The sequence below is a fragment of the Trachurus trachurus genome (assembly GCF_905171665.1).
Source record: "Trachurus trachurus genome assembly, chromosome: 8".
NCBI classification, from domain to species: Eukaryota; Metazoa; Chordata; class Actinopteri; order Carangiformes; family Carangidae; genus Trachurus; species Trachurus trachurus.
In genome coordinates, this window is record NC_139905.1 from 21,925,988 (window position 1) to 21,940,630 (window position 14,643).

The 14,643-nt window shown below is 41.2% G+C and overlaps 2 protein-coding genes across 3 annotated transcripts; one reads left to right on the forward strand and one right to left on the reverse strand.

Annotated features, from left to right (window-relative positions):
- Positions 1-2,121: 2,121 nt before the first annotated feature.
- On the reverse strand, positions 2,122-9,485 carry slc2a6 (solute carrier family 2 member 6). 2 transcript variants are annotated; one of them, XM_083976835.1, is made up of 8 exons: positions 9,229-9,485; positions 6,664-6,898; positions 5,512-5,608; positions 5,325-5,424; positions 4,717-4,910; positions 4,342-4,517; positions 3,967-4,262; positions 2,122-2,974 (listed from the first exon to the last, which is right to left on the reverse strand). In XM_083976835.1, the coding sequence occupies exons 2-8, from the start codon at positions 6,801-6,803 to the stop codon at positions 2,646-2,648; spliced, it is 1,332 nt and encodes a 443-aa protein (XP_083832961.1). In that variant the 5' UTR covers positions 6,804-6,898; positions 9,229-9,485; the 3' UTR covers positions 2,122-2,645. The 2 variants fall into 2 exon arrangements, with proteins under 2 accessions (XP_083832961.1, XP_083832960.1); XM_083976834.1 differs by having other exon boundaries at positions 6,664-6,935; positions 9,229-9,479.
- A 1,019-nt stretch (positions 9,486-10,504) lies between these two features.
- Positions 10,505-14,213, forward strand: ptx4 (pentraxin 4, long). The gene is made up of 4 exons (XM_083977709.1): positions 10,505-10,695; positions 11,132-11,310; positions 11,955-12,997; positions 13,423-14,213. The coding sequence occupies exons 1-4, from the start codon at positions 10,570-10,572 to the stop codon at positions 14,148-14,150; spliced, it is 2,076 nt and encodes a 691-aa protein (XP_083833835.1). The 5' UTR covers positions 10,505-10,569; the 3' UTR covers positions 14,151-14,213.
- The last annotated feature ends 430 nt before the right edge of the window (positions 14,214-14,643 follow it).

Below are 14,643 nucleotides of genomic sequence, written 5' to 3' on the forward strand. Positions count from 1 at the left end.
TTGACCTACAACGGTTGTGCACATGAGCTTTTGTAATGGTCCTTACATGTAAATCTGTGAATGCCATTTTACAGTAGTTCAAAATGCAGCACCTCTGTCTGCACCAGTCTGAGCTTCCTAATTGGCTTCTTGTGAGTTTTAACAGATTTTAAGACTTCACTAATCACCTTTAACATTCGTGTTGGTTTGGCTCCGAGCTACGTATCAGAACTGTTACACCAGCCCCCAGCCTCAGATCATCCTGAGGGACTCACCTGGTCACTCTAAAGTCCAGTCTTATCTAAATGTGAACTCATTTTCACTATCAGGGCCCCCAGCTTTGCCTCTCCTCAGACAGGGTCGACCTGCCTGAGGAGATGAGGTGGAATCTGTGACATTAGTGGGGCAGATAAGCAATATAATTGTGCGTTTTAATGACTAAAGCATGAAACTTTCAGCATTTCATCTACATACCCCAAGGTTTAATTTCAGACGTGGAACCACTTTGGTGGCTGACCTTTAGGGGTCTTTAGGGGTCTCTTTCCACATTATTCCATTATTCTCCATTGGAAACCTATGGAAATCTGGGAAGTAAATCATTACCAATAAATTTCTTCACCATTGTGTTTAGGAAGGTGTGTAATATCATGTAATAAAATGTTGACATTCAACTCCAGTGGGAAACCCCCTAAAAAACTACTCAAAATTGGAGTACCGTAACCAGATTTTGCGAAAATTCCGAAATGTTAAATTTGGCCTAAAGTAACTTGTGAGGGGTCAAACTAGAGGTTTTTCATGATTCTGAGTTGATCGTAAACATTAGTTTTACACCCAAAGCATTCCTTGGTGGAGAAAAACAGCCACACCCACTTTTCCTGCTCATCGGAACCCCCACCACCACCAATAGAATGTATTGCAGAGAAGCCATTCCTTAGCATGGCAGAGGTTGTGTTACATATTACTACTAAATACTCAATAATATAACTTATATTCTAGCCTTTTTTCTTGTAGGACATTATACAGACCCTCCAGGATTTTGTGATGTCATGATTGCAACTATTAATGCAAATTAATTTATGAATTCTTTGGCCTTGCCACTGCAACTTTTCTGCAAATTTACTGTCATAGACCGCTGTGGTCACAATGTTTCCATTACATGTTTTTTTGCGTGTCTATGTTTTTATTACTAGTTATTGTTTTCATATAACATTAAGTTTTATGCAGATTGGGAGTGAGAGAGAAGGAAAGACATCAGGTGCACACCAGATTTCACATACCAGTAAAAACTGAAACATACACACACCCTTCTCACTATTGGGTAGCCTACATGTAAATTAAAAGGTTGCTTTCTTATTTTTATTATTTTTAAAAATAAATTTAGCGACATCACAAAATCCTGGAGGGTCTGTATAATGTCCTACAAGAAAAAAGGCTAGAATATAAGTTATATTATTGAGTATTTAGTAGTAATATGTAACACAACCTCTGCCATGCTAAGGAATGGCTTCTCTGCAATACATTCTATTGGTGGTGGTGGGGGTTCCGATGAGCAGGAAAAGTGGGTGTGGCTGTTTTTCTCCACCAAGGAATGCTTTGGGTGTAAAACTAATGTTTGCGATCAACTCAGAATCATGAAAAACCTCTAGTTTGACCCCTCACAAGTTACTTTAGGCCAAATTTAACATTTCGGAATTTTCGCAAAATCTGGTTACGGTACCCCAATTTTGAGTAGTTTTTTAGGGGGTTTCCCACTGGAGTTGAATGTCAACATTTTATTACATGATATTACACACCTTCCTAAACACAATGGTGAAGAAATTTATTGATTTACTTCCCAGATTTCCATAGGTTTCCAATGGAGAATAATGGAATAATGTGGAAAGAGACCCCTAAAGACCCCTAAAGGTCAGCCACCAAAGTGGTTCCACGTCTGAAATTAAACCTTGGGGTATGTAGATGAAATGCTGAAAGTTTCATGCTTTAGTCATTAAAACGCACAATTCCTTCCATATATGAGCTTATCTGCCCCACTACATCCTTTAAGTGACTTCTTAAAACCACTTTGCTTTTTCGTCATGTTGTCTTCTTGTTTTCTTCCATCATTTTTTAAATTCCCTTTAATTTCTTACTTTATTCATTTATTTTCGTTCCATCATCCTCAATATCTTTTTATTGTTTTTATTCCTTTTTATGGCCTTAATTTATCCTTATTTTATTCAGTACTGTGTCATATGTTTAATTTTTTTTATATGAATCTGTTTCTTATTTTATTGAACTGTTTAATTCAGCTGCTCTTATCTGTTCTGTACTACTAATTTATTATGCCATTCCTCCTCTTTTTTATCCCATTCTCTGCTTTATGTTGTTTCAGTGCTTATACCCCTGTATTTTATCACTTTCTCATATAATTACTACATCATCTGTGGTTCCTCATGGTCTGTTGTCAGGTTCTGGTATTTCTTGTTTTGCTTGGGTTACCTGCTTGGGATCTTATGTGTTTTATGTCACTGTTGTTGGGGCCTTTTGCCATTATTCTTATGTGTTTCTGTTTTTATGACAAAACACTTTGTAGACTTTTGCTTTTAAAGGTGCAGTATAGATAAACAAATTATTATCAATCGTAAATAGCAGCCATTCTGTACAGCTACATCATCCATGTGTGTGCTTCAATGGGACTGGGCAGTGGATTCACTCCGCCTGATGGTGAATGTCCGGCCGGTCCTGAAATAGTTCTCTATTTCCTCCAGCGAGCGGCCGCGAGTCTCTGGGAGAACTACGGCGTTGAACAGCAGGCAGACGACACACACCACTGTGAATAACAGGTAGGGCACATACAGGCCGTACATGTCCACAAGGTGTGTGAAGGCGTGGGTGAGCATGAAGGCTGTCAACCAGCTGACTGTGACACACAGACCAGAAGCCACACCCCTGGCAACCAGTGGCAACACCTCTGACATCAGCAGCCACGTAATTGGGCCCCATCCCATTGCGTATCCTAGGAGACATTCAACAATGTGATGAGAATGGAATCAGTAATGATATTGATAGCATGACAATGGCATCAACAATGACATCAAAAGATACGGATAACTCACTCATAAGTTTTATGAGGTTCATTAGACTCAAATATGAAAAAAGTCTTCTACTGCTTTATCTGTTTCAGACAAATATTAGACATATAACACCACATCAACAATGTGATGGTAGAAAAGGTTTCCAAATCAAGTGAGGTCAACTCAAACCAATTTGGCAAATGAAAACACAAGGTTTTATGAGCATGAGCAGGTAAATATTAATGTAGGTTATAATATACAGTGGATAATCGTGCTATGCAAAGAAGATATAACTAAATGCCCCGTATAATAACTCTTTATGCAATGAGACAACCGGCAAGATGACATCACGTTTTACCTGGCGGATTATCAAATCTCCACCCAGTAGCCTATATGAACTAAATGTATTTCCTTATGTTTACTTTAAGTACACAGTCAACTGTGAACTCAAATGAGCCAAGTACTAAGAGTATATAATAATTATGGGAGTCTATAGCTTGGCAAGCAGCACTTTGAAGCTGTGTTCAAGCAAGTTAAATGCTCACATGCCTCTAATGATAATGTTAAAATGCGAATGTTTAGCAAATGAGGGGAGGTCAGTTTAGTGAGCTAACATGCTAACATTAGGTAATTAATGAATGTGAATGAAATGTAAATATGATTGCAATTTTGATCATGGAATACCAGACTCATTTTGACCAACATTACATTTTACTCAGGAGTTGTGGTCCAGAAGTCTGGACCAAATTTCACTGTAAAAGGCAGCTACAGCCAACCGGTGACAACATGTTTCACTCAAAACCTATGTCAATCAATTGGTGGTGCTGATGAAAAGGCAATCAAATCTTCTTCTCAGGTAGAACAAATTTCTTGTTAATCCATACAGAAACAAATGAGATATTTCAATTTAGAAGAAGTCATTTTCAACACTCACCGAATATGAACACCATAGTGCTGATGAGAGGAATGAGGCCGGCTGAATCTTGCTGGCCGCTCTCTAATGCGTGTGTGATTGCGTTATTGAGGCTAATGTCCAAACTGGTGGTGTTTGGAGGAGAGGGGCTTGGAGGGCAAGGCGTGGTGTGGGAGATCATGGTCAGAGTCAGACTGGACAGGAACATCAGCATGCTCGACGTGTACAGGAGAGCTTTACGCCCTGCTTTGTCCATCAGACTGGCTGCCACGGCGACAGATAAGAGGCGGACAGCACCTACAATGGCAGCCTCATACCTGACGGATACAAAATGAATATGGGTCTGTATTTGCTAGTTGATATTATATATTAATTTAAATGGGATACATCTGATACCTGGCCTCCAAGGAGACTTTGCTCTTGGCAAAGATGGGTTCCATGTAGACCAGAATGGGCGTGACCCCAGTCATTTGCTGCAGGAAACGCATCACCACTGAGATAGCGATTGGCCGATAGTAGACAGGCGTGGCAAGCTGAGACCATGTCACTTTACCCTGTGTGTTGATGCTGTGCTGCATTGGTAGGAACATAAAGCCCAAACATATTACCGGTAGTTCATATTCACTTTAAAACTCCTCCAGCATGTAAAATACTTAAGTGAATGTGTGATCCCTTAAATCCTCATCTGTCTCCTCCTGGCAGCACATCTTTACCTGCTGTCTTCAACCCAAAAGCCTCCTTAAAAACTTTCAATTGCTGTCAGCCTCTTACCTTTATGGCACTGAGCTCGATGTGTGTGTTGTAGCGTTTCCCCCTCAGCCAGCGGAGGGCCGCCTCGGCCTGCTGCTCTCGTCCCAAAGAGAGAAGCCTCCTGGGAGAAGAGGGCATGAACACTAGCAGCACAACCATCAGCAAGGCTGGCACCTCCCCAGCTATTGCCAGCCACCGCCACTCTACCACCAGACCTGTGCACATCACATCGACATGCTGAGTTGAGCAACAGAGGAGAAACACTGTTGTTTCCATTAAAAACACTCAATGTGGATCATTAGTGTATATTTATTGCTTTATTTTTGGGTATAATATTTAATGGCTGGAGGTTGAATATCAACAGTTAAAGGGATAGTTCAACATTTTGGCAAATTGGCCCATAATCCCTATAGTTTTAGGAGTAGGTTCGTTATCTTTATTTGTCGGTGCAAGCTACTTTTAGAACGGCAGAGCAGAGCCGCGAGCTGCTCAGGCAATGGCAATGGGCCAATTTGCCAAAATGTTGAACTATCCCTTTAACTGTTGATATTCAACCTCCAGCCATTAAACCTGTGTATATACCCAAAAATGTAATGTCTCTGCAGGTTTTGTTGTTGTGTAGCACTTACTCAGGGCGTAGAGCGCCAGGGTCCCAAACACAGCGGTGACCTGAGGGCAGGAGCCCAGAGCTCCTCTCACTGATTTGTGGGAGATCTCTGAGATGTAAACCTGTGACATCAACACAAAGATGGGAACATGAACACAGAGGTAAACCCCATTCAGTGCATATTTGCATCTGTAACCAGGGCGACCTACAGGAATGGATGCTGCAGTCATCCCACCCGCAACACCTGTGAGGAAACGACCCACTTGAAGCATCCACAAGTTCACAGCCGCTCCCATTAGCATGTACCTAAGGTGGTAAGAAAAAAAAACAACCACACATGCAGAGTCATCTACACCATACTGTATCATATTTCAAACACATTGTGCTGTGTGTGTGCACTGAATAAATTATGGAATTCTGCACAACATTGTATTGCTAATAGATACAATAAACTAATGCCTCCTTATGCAAAACTCTCTGTCTTATTAATGCAGCACAGTTTAAACAGATCTGCAGGGTTTGTTCCCTGGTCCATGTCCCATCCCTTAATCAAGTTTGGTCAAAATCAGTTTGACCAAACTGAGAAAACAGATTGTTTGTCCTTGGTGTGTTTGTTTGTCCTCGGTTTTAGTTCTTCAGAGAACTAAAAGCCATTATGCGCTACGATCAAATTACATTTTGTACCTCTTTACTCCCCGTGTTTGGACTGAAATGGGAAAAAGGCATTCAGTTTCTCTGCCCCCTTTGCTCGGAATACTCTTAAATTTTAAGTAAAATCATCTAACTTTATTTCACTGAGAGCCTTCCGCTCTATCTTAAAAAAAAAAACGACAACGGAAATCCTTTGAACAGTGCCTGACGTACTTAATGGTTACTGTGACTATTACTTCTGCACTTGTCAAACTGCTTGCATTTTCCAGTGTTTGTTTTGTTGTTGTTATCTGTCTTTATTTACTATGACGTGTGCTGCTGCCTTTCTTGGCCAGGTCACCCTTGTGAAAGATGTCTTGATCTTAATGGGTCTTTTATCTGGTTAAATAAAAAAATAAAAAAATAAAGAGTAGGTGTGTGGTCAACTGAATGCCATGCAAGTTGTAGCTACCTGTTTGGGTGGGACTTAACCCTGCTTTCATTTTTATTAGTTAATTTGTCGACATAGTGTTCAGCCCCACCAAACTGTCACCTCACTAGAAGTAACTGAAAACAGCTGTGTGATTGTGCAGGATTATTCATTTTGACTAGGGAACTGGTGGCTACTGGGGAATTAAAATAACAGTACAGTATAATAGACGACATAGAAACACTTGAGCACTAATATGTCATGTTGTGCGGTTCTTATATTGTATGTTTCCTGGACCCACCCGATACTTGATGGCACTGCTGACACCATGATGCTCAGCTTCCGTCCAATCATGTCATTGAGCAGCATTGCCCCCAGCCCGCCAGCCGCTGCACCCAGAGAATAGATGGAGCCGAACCACGCGGCCTGCTCCGTGTTCATCCTGAGCCGTGGGTCGGCATCGGGGTTGTTGAGCTTTGGGAGGACGGGGGACGAGAAAACCAGAGAGTACCCGAAGTTGAAGTTCCCCAGGACGGCTGCGAAAACAGCCAGGAACAGTTTGGAGTTACTGATCTGGGACAAAGAGACATGGATGAGTTATGTTGTAAAAGATAACCTGCACAAATATTGACCTTGGGAATGATAATGACAATAAAAAAAAACATTCTTTCAAATGAGATCTGTGTTCTCTCTACAGAAATAAAAGAAATAGATTCATGAATACGTGCACTTGGCTTTTGGAAGTGTTGTCCAGTGAGCTCGTCTTAGAGAGAAGTGAAGTGTTTTGAGTTCACACATTGTATTAGCTGCATGAGTGACCTCTGTGATATCAGGGGAAGTGAAAACTTTCACAGAAGGTTTAACTCTGTGGTAAAACTTTTGTGGGATAAAGAAGGCAGCAATATAAATGAAACTAAAAAAACAATGATATTGAACATCCATTGGTTTAACATAATGTTATTTTAATTAGAATTTGCGTTATATTAAATATAGATGTTGAAAAACTGCTTGTTTGTACTGCTGATAAACTAATGTAAGTTGTCATTTACCTGATGTAGGTATGAGCGACATGTGTTTTAGATTGCATGATATATTTGAGAAAACAATCCGTTGTCATGGAGAGGGAAGGAAGTCTGTGCAGCTGTGTACACATGACCATGCCTTTAGTTCTTTATGAGTTCTGTTGTTCCTCAAATTTGTCGTTTTTAACTTTAGTTTTTTTCCTCAATTTTGACAACCAAGGAGCAGTTTCACCAGACAGACATTGACCATAGCTCAGGGGCCTGTTGTTCGAAACCTAGATAAGGGATTAAGCCGGGATATGTTGGTTATCCTGGCTGAATTTAGCCTCAACTCGGTTGTTCGAAAGCTGGATACCTTTATCCTGGTCAAGTTACTATGGTGATTTATTCTCTGCAGCTAGCCTGCTCCAGACCAGGCTAACAGCCAGGCTAAGTTGATTCTGTTGTCTTTATCTGTGAAGTCAGCAGCCACTCTGATCAGAAATCAATGTTTTATACAGTTATTCCATGTTCTTATGTACCCTACATATTGGCCTGATTTCTAAACAAACTAAATACATTTACAATAATCAAATAACATGAAACATTTACAATATTTATTAGGTTTTTTTTCTTTTCTTTTTTTCATAATTAGGGCTATTCATTTGCTTCTCACACTGAATCATTGCATCTGCCAGCGCTGCCTGCTTCTTCAAATGCAGGGCATAAAGATGTCTGACGGTTTGTGAAATCTGTAGCACAGAATTGTGCACACTGTTCTTGAGACAATACAAACTATTTTCGATATCTGTGACCCATCTATGATATTTTCTATGACCACTAGTAAAAAAAAAAAAAAGCAAAATTAGCAATAGATTTATTTTTATTATTATAAAATATGTTACAAAATACAGTATATTGGCCAAATATTGGTTGAGGGAAGAAAACAAGAATACAATTGTTTGAGCAGGCACCTTCCAAATAATTTATACACCTCATTTGAACATTGTTATCGGCAATTTATTGAAGCATCAGACTGCATAATGTTCTTATATTTAATAAATTTTCACCTGTTGCACTTTTGGCCACTTCTATTTGTGCTGTAAGAACTTTACTTTAGATGATAAAAGATGAGTGCAATGTATCAACTTCCACTGCTCATCATTAAGGCAAAGTGCACAGCTGTTAATTTGTGAAAGGAACTTAAATTGTGATTATAATTTTGGATTAGGCTACTTCCACATTCAATCAGTCCGCAGTTGTCCGCTGCACTCTCTCTGAGCTTTACAACAGCAGCAGTGCTTTTTTTTTTTTTCTCTAAGAGGTGTGTCACCTTATGTCAAGATCCGCTGTTGATTGGAGGAAAGTGGCCACACCTGTCCTCACATCAGTGAATCTGTGATCAATCTCTGTGGTCTACTGACGAGAGAATTAGTTACACCTGGCTTGACAAAGCCACCCCTCCTCAGCCTGGCTCGGCGTTCCAACAACCAATTAAGCCAGGATGGACTTATGAGACTTTGTCCAACCTGGCTTTTCCACTTATCCTGGATATCTTTATTCTACTTTCGAACAACGGGCCCCAGATCTAACTAGTGCTAACTATTCAAATTAATCTGCTGCACAAAGCTGACTGTGCTAGACTATCTAAGGGCGAGGCAAATTAGTTAACATAAAAAAATATTTAAAAAAATACATGGATGCTGAGCAGCAACATTAAACAAAGCACTGTACAGACACAATATGTTAGGGTGTAAACCTTAAAGAAGAGATAACTGGGGATGACATAAATCAAACAGACTATATCAAAAATCTAGTGCCAGAACACATTTTATCCTAATAACAATATAGTGAAATGTTTCTACCTGAGATTCAGATGATTGTTGTCTTCTCAGCAGTGGAGTATCTTCATTCACAGCGGTTGACATGATGGCAGCAGCCTGGACCAAACAAATCTAATTTATATAATCTGTCTAACGCGCAAACTATTTGGTCCTCCTCTTCCAGGAAAAACAAAATGTTGCCAAATTTAAAAGGTTGTTGTTGTCTAAAAAACACAGCTAGACAACAAGGATGTTCACAGCACAGGTGAAAAAGGGAAGCCAGCCGTTCAAGTCCTGAGACTTTATTGTTTTAAAGCGTTCATGTCCACTGTGCTCCAGCATTAGACGCTCCTCCTGTGGACTTTCCGGGGCTTGCAGACTCATAAAGAAAGTGAAACAAGAAACTGACACTGGACTTTCACAAGTGAATCATTCATGTTGAGAATTACTGAACATGAATACACACATTGTCCCCGCAGTTGCTGTTACATTTTCTTTTCTTTACTTTCATTAATTCAAAAATCAATGCAAAACTGATCATTTAATTTGTTCAGTAAAGCCATGGGTGTAGTTTTAAATGCTTTTCAAGAGAAATAATGAATGTCTGTACATTTGTGCAATGAAAATTATACACAAAAAATTGACAATTTGTGTTTTAAAAAGTCTCTACATTGGTTTTTAACAGATCACATCACATTAACATCTTGCATATGTTACCCTGTCGTTTCTGTCATCGGTGGTCAATTTTCAGAGTCGAGTGTTGTAACTGCACCGGTAGCAACAGCATGATTCTTGGATTGAGCCACACGAATGGAAAGCAGAAGAAGGAGAACTCCTGTAGGTGGGGTCAGGGGGGAGAGGAAAGTACAGGCGGCTTCCCACTCAGCCCACTCAACATGAGATTGACTGACTATACTGCAACACACACAAAAAATAATCAAATGGAGGGAAGTTAAGGGTGTATTACAGTATTTAGTAACACCACACTGTCAGCTGTTCTGGTTTGTTGTTGATCTGTAACTTCCCTCATCCCATATTTACTAATTGGTGCTTGTGTTGGTGGTGGATATTGGTTGTTCTGCATTTCAATAAAGAACAATGAACATCTCTGACGGAGCGTTTGGACAGTTTACTTCTGTTTCCTCTGAGTTTATTTGTGTAAGAGAGTGAGACAACAGGAGGCTGACTGTCTGTTAAATCCATCTGCTTTTCCTCTCTGCTCCCCTGTGATGTTGTGGAAAATGGATGGTGTGCTCATGTCACAGTCGGTGGGTGTTTATACTTCTCTCTCTCTCTCTCTTCTATTTGTTCCCTCACCTCCACACTTCCAGACAGGGAACCAGGCTCCCAGCTGTTTTTATTCCAGCTCCGCTGCTCTGCACAATGGGCAGCCTCAAGAGCAGCCCCTGGACCCCGATCCTGGTTCACATGCTTCTGCTGCAGCTTCGGTGTGTCAAGGTGCAGAGAATCGATCCTGTGTCCCAGAAACTACGACAACTCAACGCACAGGTTAGTTGGAAACAAACTTTCTCTTTCTGTGTGTGTGCGTGTTTACAATAGTAAACTTTCATCGTAAGATGATTTTATGCATTAAAAAAACTTGCTGTTAATAATTACACTGTAATAGAAGATAACAGTGGCCAAATAGCTGAATACCTGACTGGGTTTACTTCATGATTTTGATATTTTTTTTATGTGTACCCCATTAAAATAGAAGTATTTAGATATAGATTAATTCAACAAAGTAGTTCAAGATGGATTTTTAATTTGCATGTTGTGCGGTGTTTTCAGGGTTTATGTAGGCTATGGTCTGTGTGAGTAATTAGTTGTTGCAATGATGATGTTTGTGAAAGATATGGTCATTTGACATGCATTATGTTTCCTTTCTTCTAGAAAATTTAACTATTTTCTGCCAACCTGCACAAACCCATTTGTTTTCTATTAGTTCCTGCAGTTCAAGGAGCTGACCCAGGCCCGTTTGGACATGCTGGCCCTGAACCAGAACAGGAATTCCTCACTGGGGCTTGAAAACCATGTTCAAGAGCTGAATGACCACTACCACCATATATCACACAACCTTGATCACCTGAAGCAGAGCACAACACAGGAGATAGAGGGTCTCAGGTCAGAGCTGAGGGTCAAACGGTCACTTCAGGTCTAAGGATGCATTTTTAAAATGACAGGGATTTCCCCCAGGGTATGGTAAATTAGACACAATTTCTACTTACAATGTTGGGAAATCTGATGTTGAGTAGGTGGCTTTTCTTTTAGCATCTGCTTGAGGGGGCGGGGAAGTAATGATTAACAGAGCAGGTTTTGGACAACACTCCCTGACAAGATAAATTCCTTTTCATAAAAAAAAGAAAGAAAAAAAACAACAGTATTTTCCATGTTTGAAAATCTTGTATACTTCAAATGCTGTTGCACAAGTACTGTGGAATGTTTTCTCTTTTACATGTGAGCAATTATACCATATTTGAAAATATATTTTCCATACATGTATCACATGATTTCTCCAAACAGCACGATTACACATAACGCTAAATTTGGTGCAAACATTCATTCATCAGAAGATCAATTTTAATAAGAACTTGGTGGATCCCTTAAGTTATGTTTTATGGCCAAATAGATTCAAAATAAATAAGATTTACATCTAAAATTAGTGTTCGCATAATGTGCATGAACACAGATACATTTTTTAGGCATACATTGCCATTGCCATTTGTTAAAGTCAATACATGACTTAAAAAACATTCTTCTCATCCCAGGGGATGGAATAGAAAGCTTGAGAAGAAGAACAAAAGGATGGAGGGTCGTCTGGCAGTGATGGAGAGGAACCTGAGAAAGAACCGCCACCATGCCCAGAAAGAAATGCCTGATCTTGGTCAGGACTTCACCAACCTCACTCTGGAGTTACAGAACCAAGAGGAAAGGGTGGCTGCCCTACAGGTCCAGCGTGACGAGCTGTTAATAGGGCTTAAAGGGCTGCAGGAATCCCTAAAAAACCAAGCCCTACGTGTGACCCGACTAGAAGGACGGCTCAATGAGGCCTTGCAGTGGAATGGAGTAAGGAACGTCGGGGTAGGAGAACCTCCAAGCCCAGGTATCACACCACAAGAGTATGATGGACCACAAAGGAGAGCTCAGACCCCAAGAGGGGGGAGACCTGGACGAATCCTAGGTGGATATGGTCAACCCAGACCAGAAGGAAGGAGTCCAGCTAAGACCGATCAATCAAGACTGTATCAATACCATGCAACAAATCACCCAAAACTTTTAAAATCCCAAAAGCCAAGATCTCAGCCACAGATGCAAGACCGGTATCCAAACCCTAAACCTCAGTCCACAGACTACCTGCTCCAGCCCGACTTGTACCATTCTCAATCACAGATCCAGATGCAGGCCCAGACTCGGCCCTATCCGATCCAGCGGGAACAGCTCCAGCCCCACCAGTCTGCGTCTTCTCATCATGCCCAGAACCAGCCCCAGCAGGACCAACTAATGTTCCAGCCTTGGTTGCAACCTCAGAGACACCCCCTGTTACACAACCCCCAGCCCCTGTCCCAGGCTCAAACCCGTCCACAACACAGTAAAGACAGGCAGAGCAGGACCAGGCCAGGGGCTCCTGAGCTCCAGCCCTCAGATATTCCCTCTCAATCCCAGCCTGACTCTTATCAGCCCGGGGTTTACAAGTGGAAAGGCGAAGAACAAGAAAGTGACACCAAGGTGACTTCAGTGATCCATAGCTTCCTCCGACTTCCTGTGAGGCACAAGATCCCAGAAATACCAGTTCCTAAAAAGGATGCAACCAGTAAGTTACCCTTTCTGTTTGCTGGTCAAGAAAAGAGCCAAACCTAAAGAGCACATCATCCAAAGGAAAAAAGAAACTAGTTTTATAATTCCTACTCATCAGATAAATTAAATCAAGGTACACACAAAGGTTACCAGACTATATTAAAACGTGCACTTACTTATCAGTGAAGATGAGGTGTTGAGTAGTGCAGTGAGGGTCCATCAGCTGGGATTTGAACAAGGAATTGTGCCCACATCTGAGAAATCCATTTACTGTTTCTACATTCATACTGAATCACATGTGTAACCTTTTTTTAAAATGCTTTATGGGCTATCAAAGTGAGCACATCTCCAAACTGTTTAGAACTTGATTCCTGTCAGTTGTTGCTGTGGCAGCTGCACTATATGGAACTGAATATATCCTCTCTGTCCCTCTGTCTGCAGTCTGTAACGTGGACTCCATGCTGTTTTTTCCGTCTGCATCAGCAGAGAACTACGTCACCTTCTCCCTGACTCTCCCTGACCTTCCTGAACTTTCTGTGTGTCTGTGGCTGCGTGTGGAGACCTCACACGTCGGCACACTGCTTTCTTATGCTACAAATGACAATGACAACCAGTTAGTTCTTTATGGACGCAACTCCTCTGCCTCACCTACATCTGTTCCTGCTTCTTCCTCATCTTTCGACCCCTCTTACTCCTCTCCTCCATTCTCAAAACTGTCTTACCCTTCAGCTTCTTCACAATCTCTGGACTTTGTCATTGGAGACCCAATCTATCGTCGTCTTCCCACGTCTTCGCTACTGGACGCTCGCTGGCACCACCTCTGCGTCCTCTGGTCCTCTATCCAGGGTCGTTTCTGGCACTACCGTGACCGTCGTCTCATCTCATCAGGCTCTAACTTCAGGAAGGACTGGGAGATTCCTGGAGGTGGATCAGTGGTGCTGGGGCAGGAGCAAGACTCCATTGGTGGAGGGTTTGACCCGGCAGAGGGCTTTGCAGGTCAGGTGGCAGGGTTCAGGATGTGGAACAGGGTGTTGAACCCATCAGAGGTGGAGGGGCTGGCAGCAGGGAAAGGTGTGCCCAGGGGGGTGGTGCTTGGCATGGAGGACATAAAGGAGGTCCATGGGGAAGTGCAGCAGGTGGCATGTGAATGTTTGGAGCACTGTGTCTGATAAGGTTTCAGGAAGATAGATGAGAAAATAAGGGAGACAAGGTTTTCTTTCTGAATTTACTCTTACATAAGTTTTTAGATGTGTGCATACCACCTATACACTTTCATTGGAGTTAGAAAAAGAATAAATAGCCTACCTGTTCCCTAAGATAAAATTGTAGGCCACTTGGGATGAATGAGTCTATTTGTGTGAACAGGATTTTTGAAATATAGCCTATCTATTTATCAATTATGTTGCATTTTGTTCATTGCCTGTTCTTGGATTTGAACTTTTGACCTGTCAGAGATACGATGTTGTTTTCTAGATTGTCAATACAACTTTTGTTACTTTGTATTAATAAACCTGAACCCTTATCATGTAGCCTATTTATTTCATCCAGGAACACTCTCCTTGTTGTTTAAAACCATTTATTGCAACAAATGGCATAAGGTTAGACTGCAAATATTGGTCATAGCCATAGCAAGTCTGAAAGGGACATTTTTTCCCCTAATTT

Coding starts and splice junctions, on each gene's coding strand:
- ptx4 (XM_083977709.1), top strand. CDS start 10,570: ATGGGCAGCCTCAAGAGCAGCCCCTGGACCCCGATCCTGGTTCACATG. Junction 10,696..11,131: donor TACGACAACTCAACGCACAG/GTTAGTTGGAAA, acceptor GTTTTCTATTAG/TTCCTGCAGTTCAAGGAGCT. Junction 11,311..11,954: donor CAGGAGATAGAGGGTCTCAG/GTCAGAGCTGAG, acceptor TTCTCATCCCAG/GGGATGGAATAGAAAGCTTG.
- slc2a6 (XM_083976834.1), bottom strand. CDS start 9,291: ATGTCAACCGCTGTGAATGAAGATACTCCACTGCTGAGAAGACAACAA. Junction 5,609..6,663: donor GCAGTGCCATCAAGTATCGG/GTGGGTCCAGGA, acceptor TTACCACCTTAG/GTACATGCTAATGGGAGCGG. Junction 4,263..4,341: donor AAAGTCTCCTTGGAGGCCAG/GTATCAGATGTA, acceptor TGTATCCGTCAG/GTATGAGGCTGCCATTGTAG.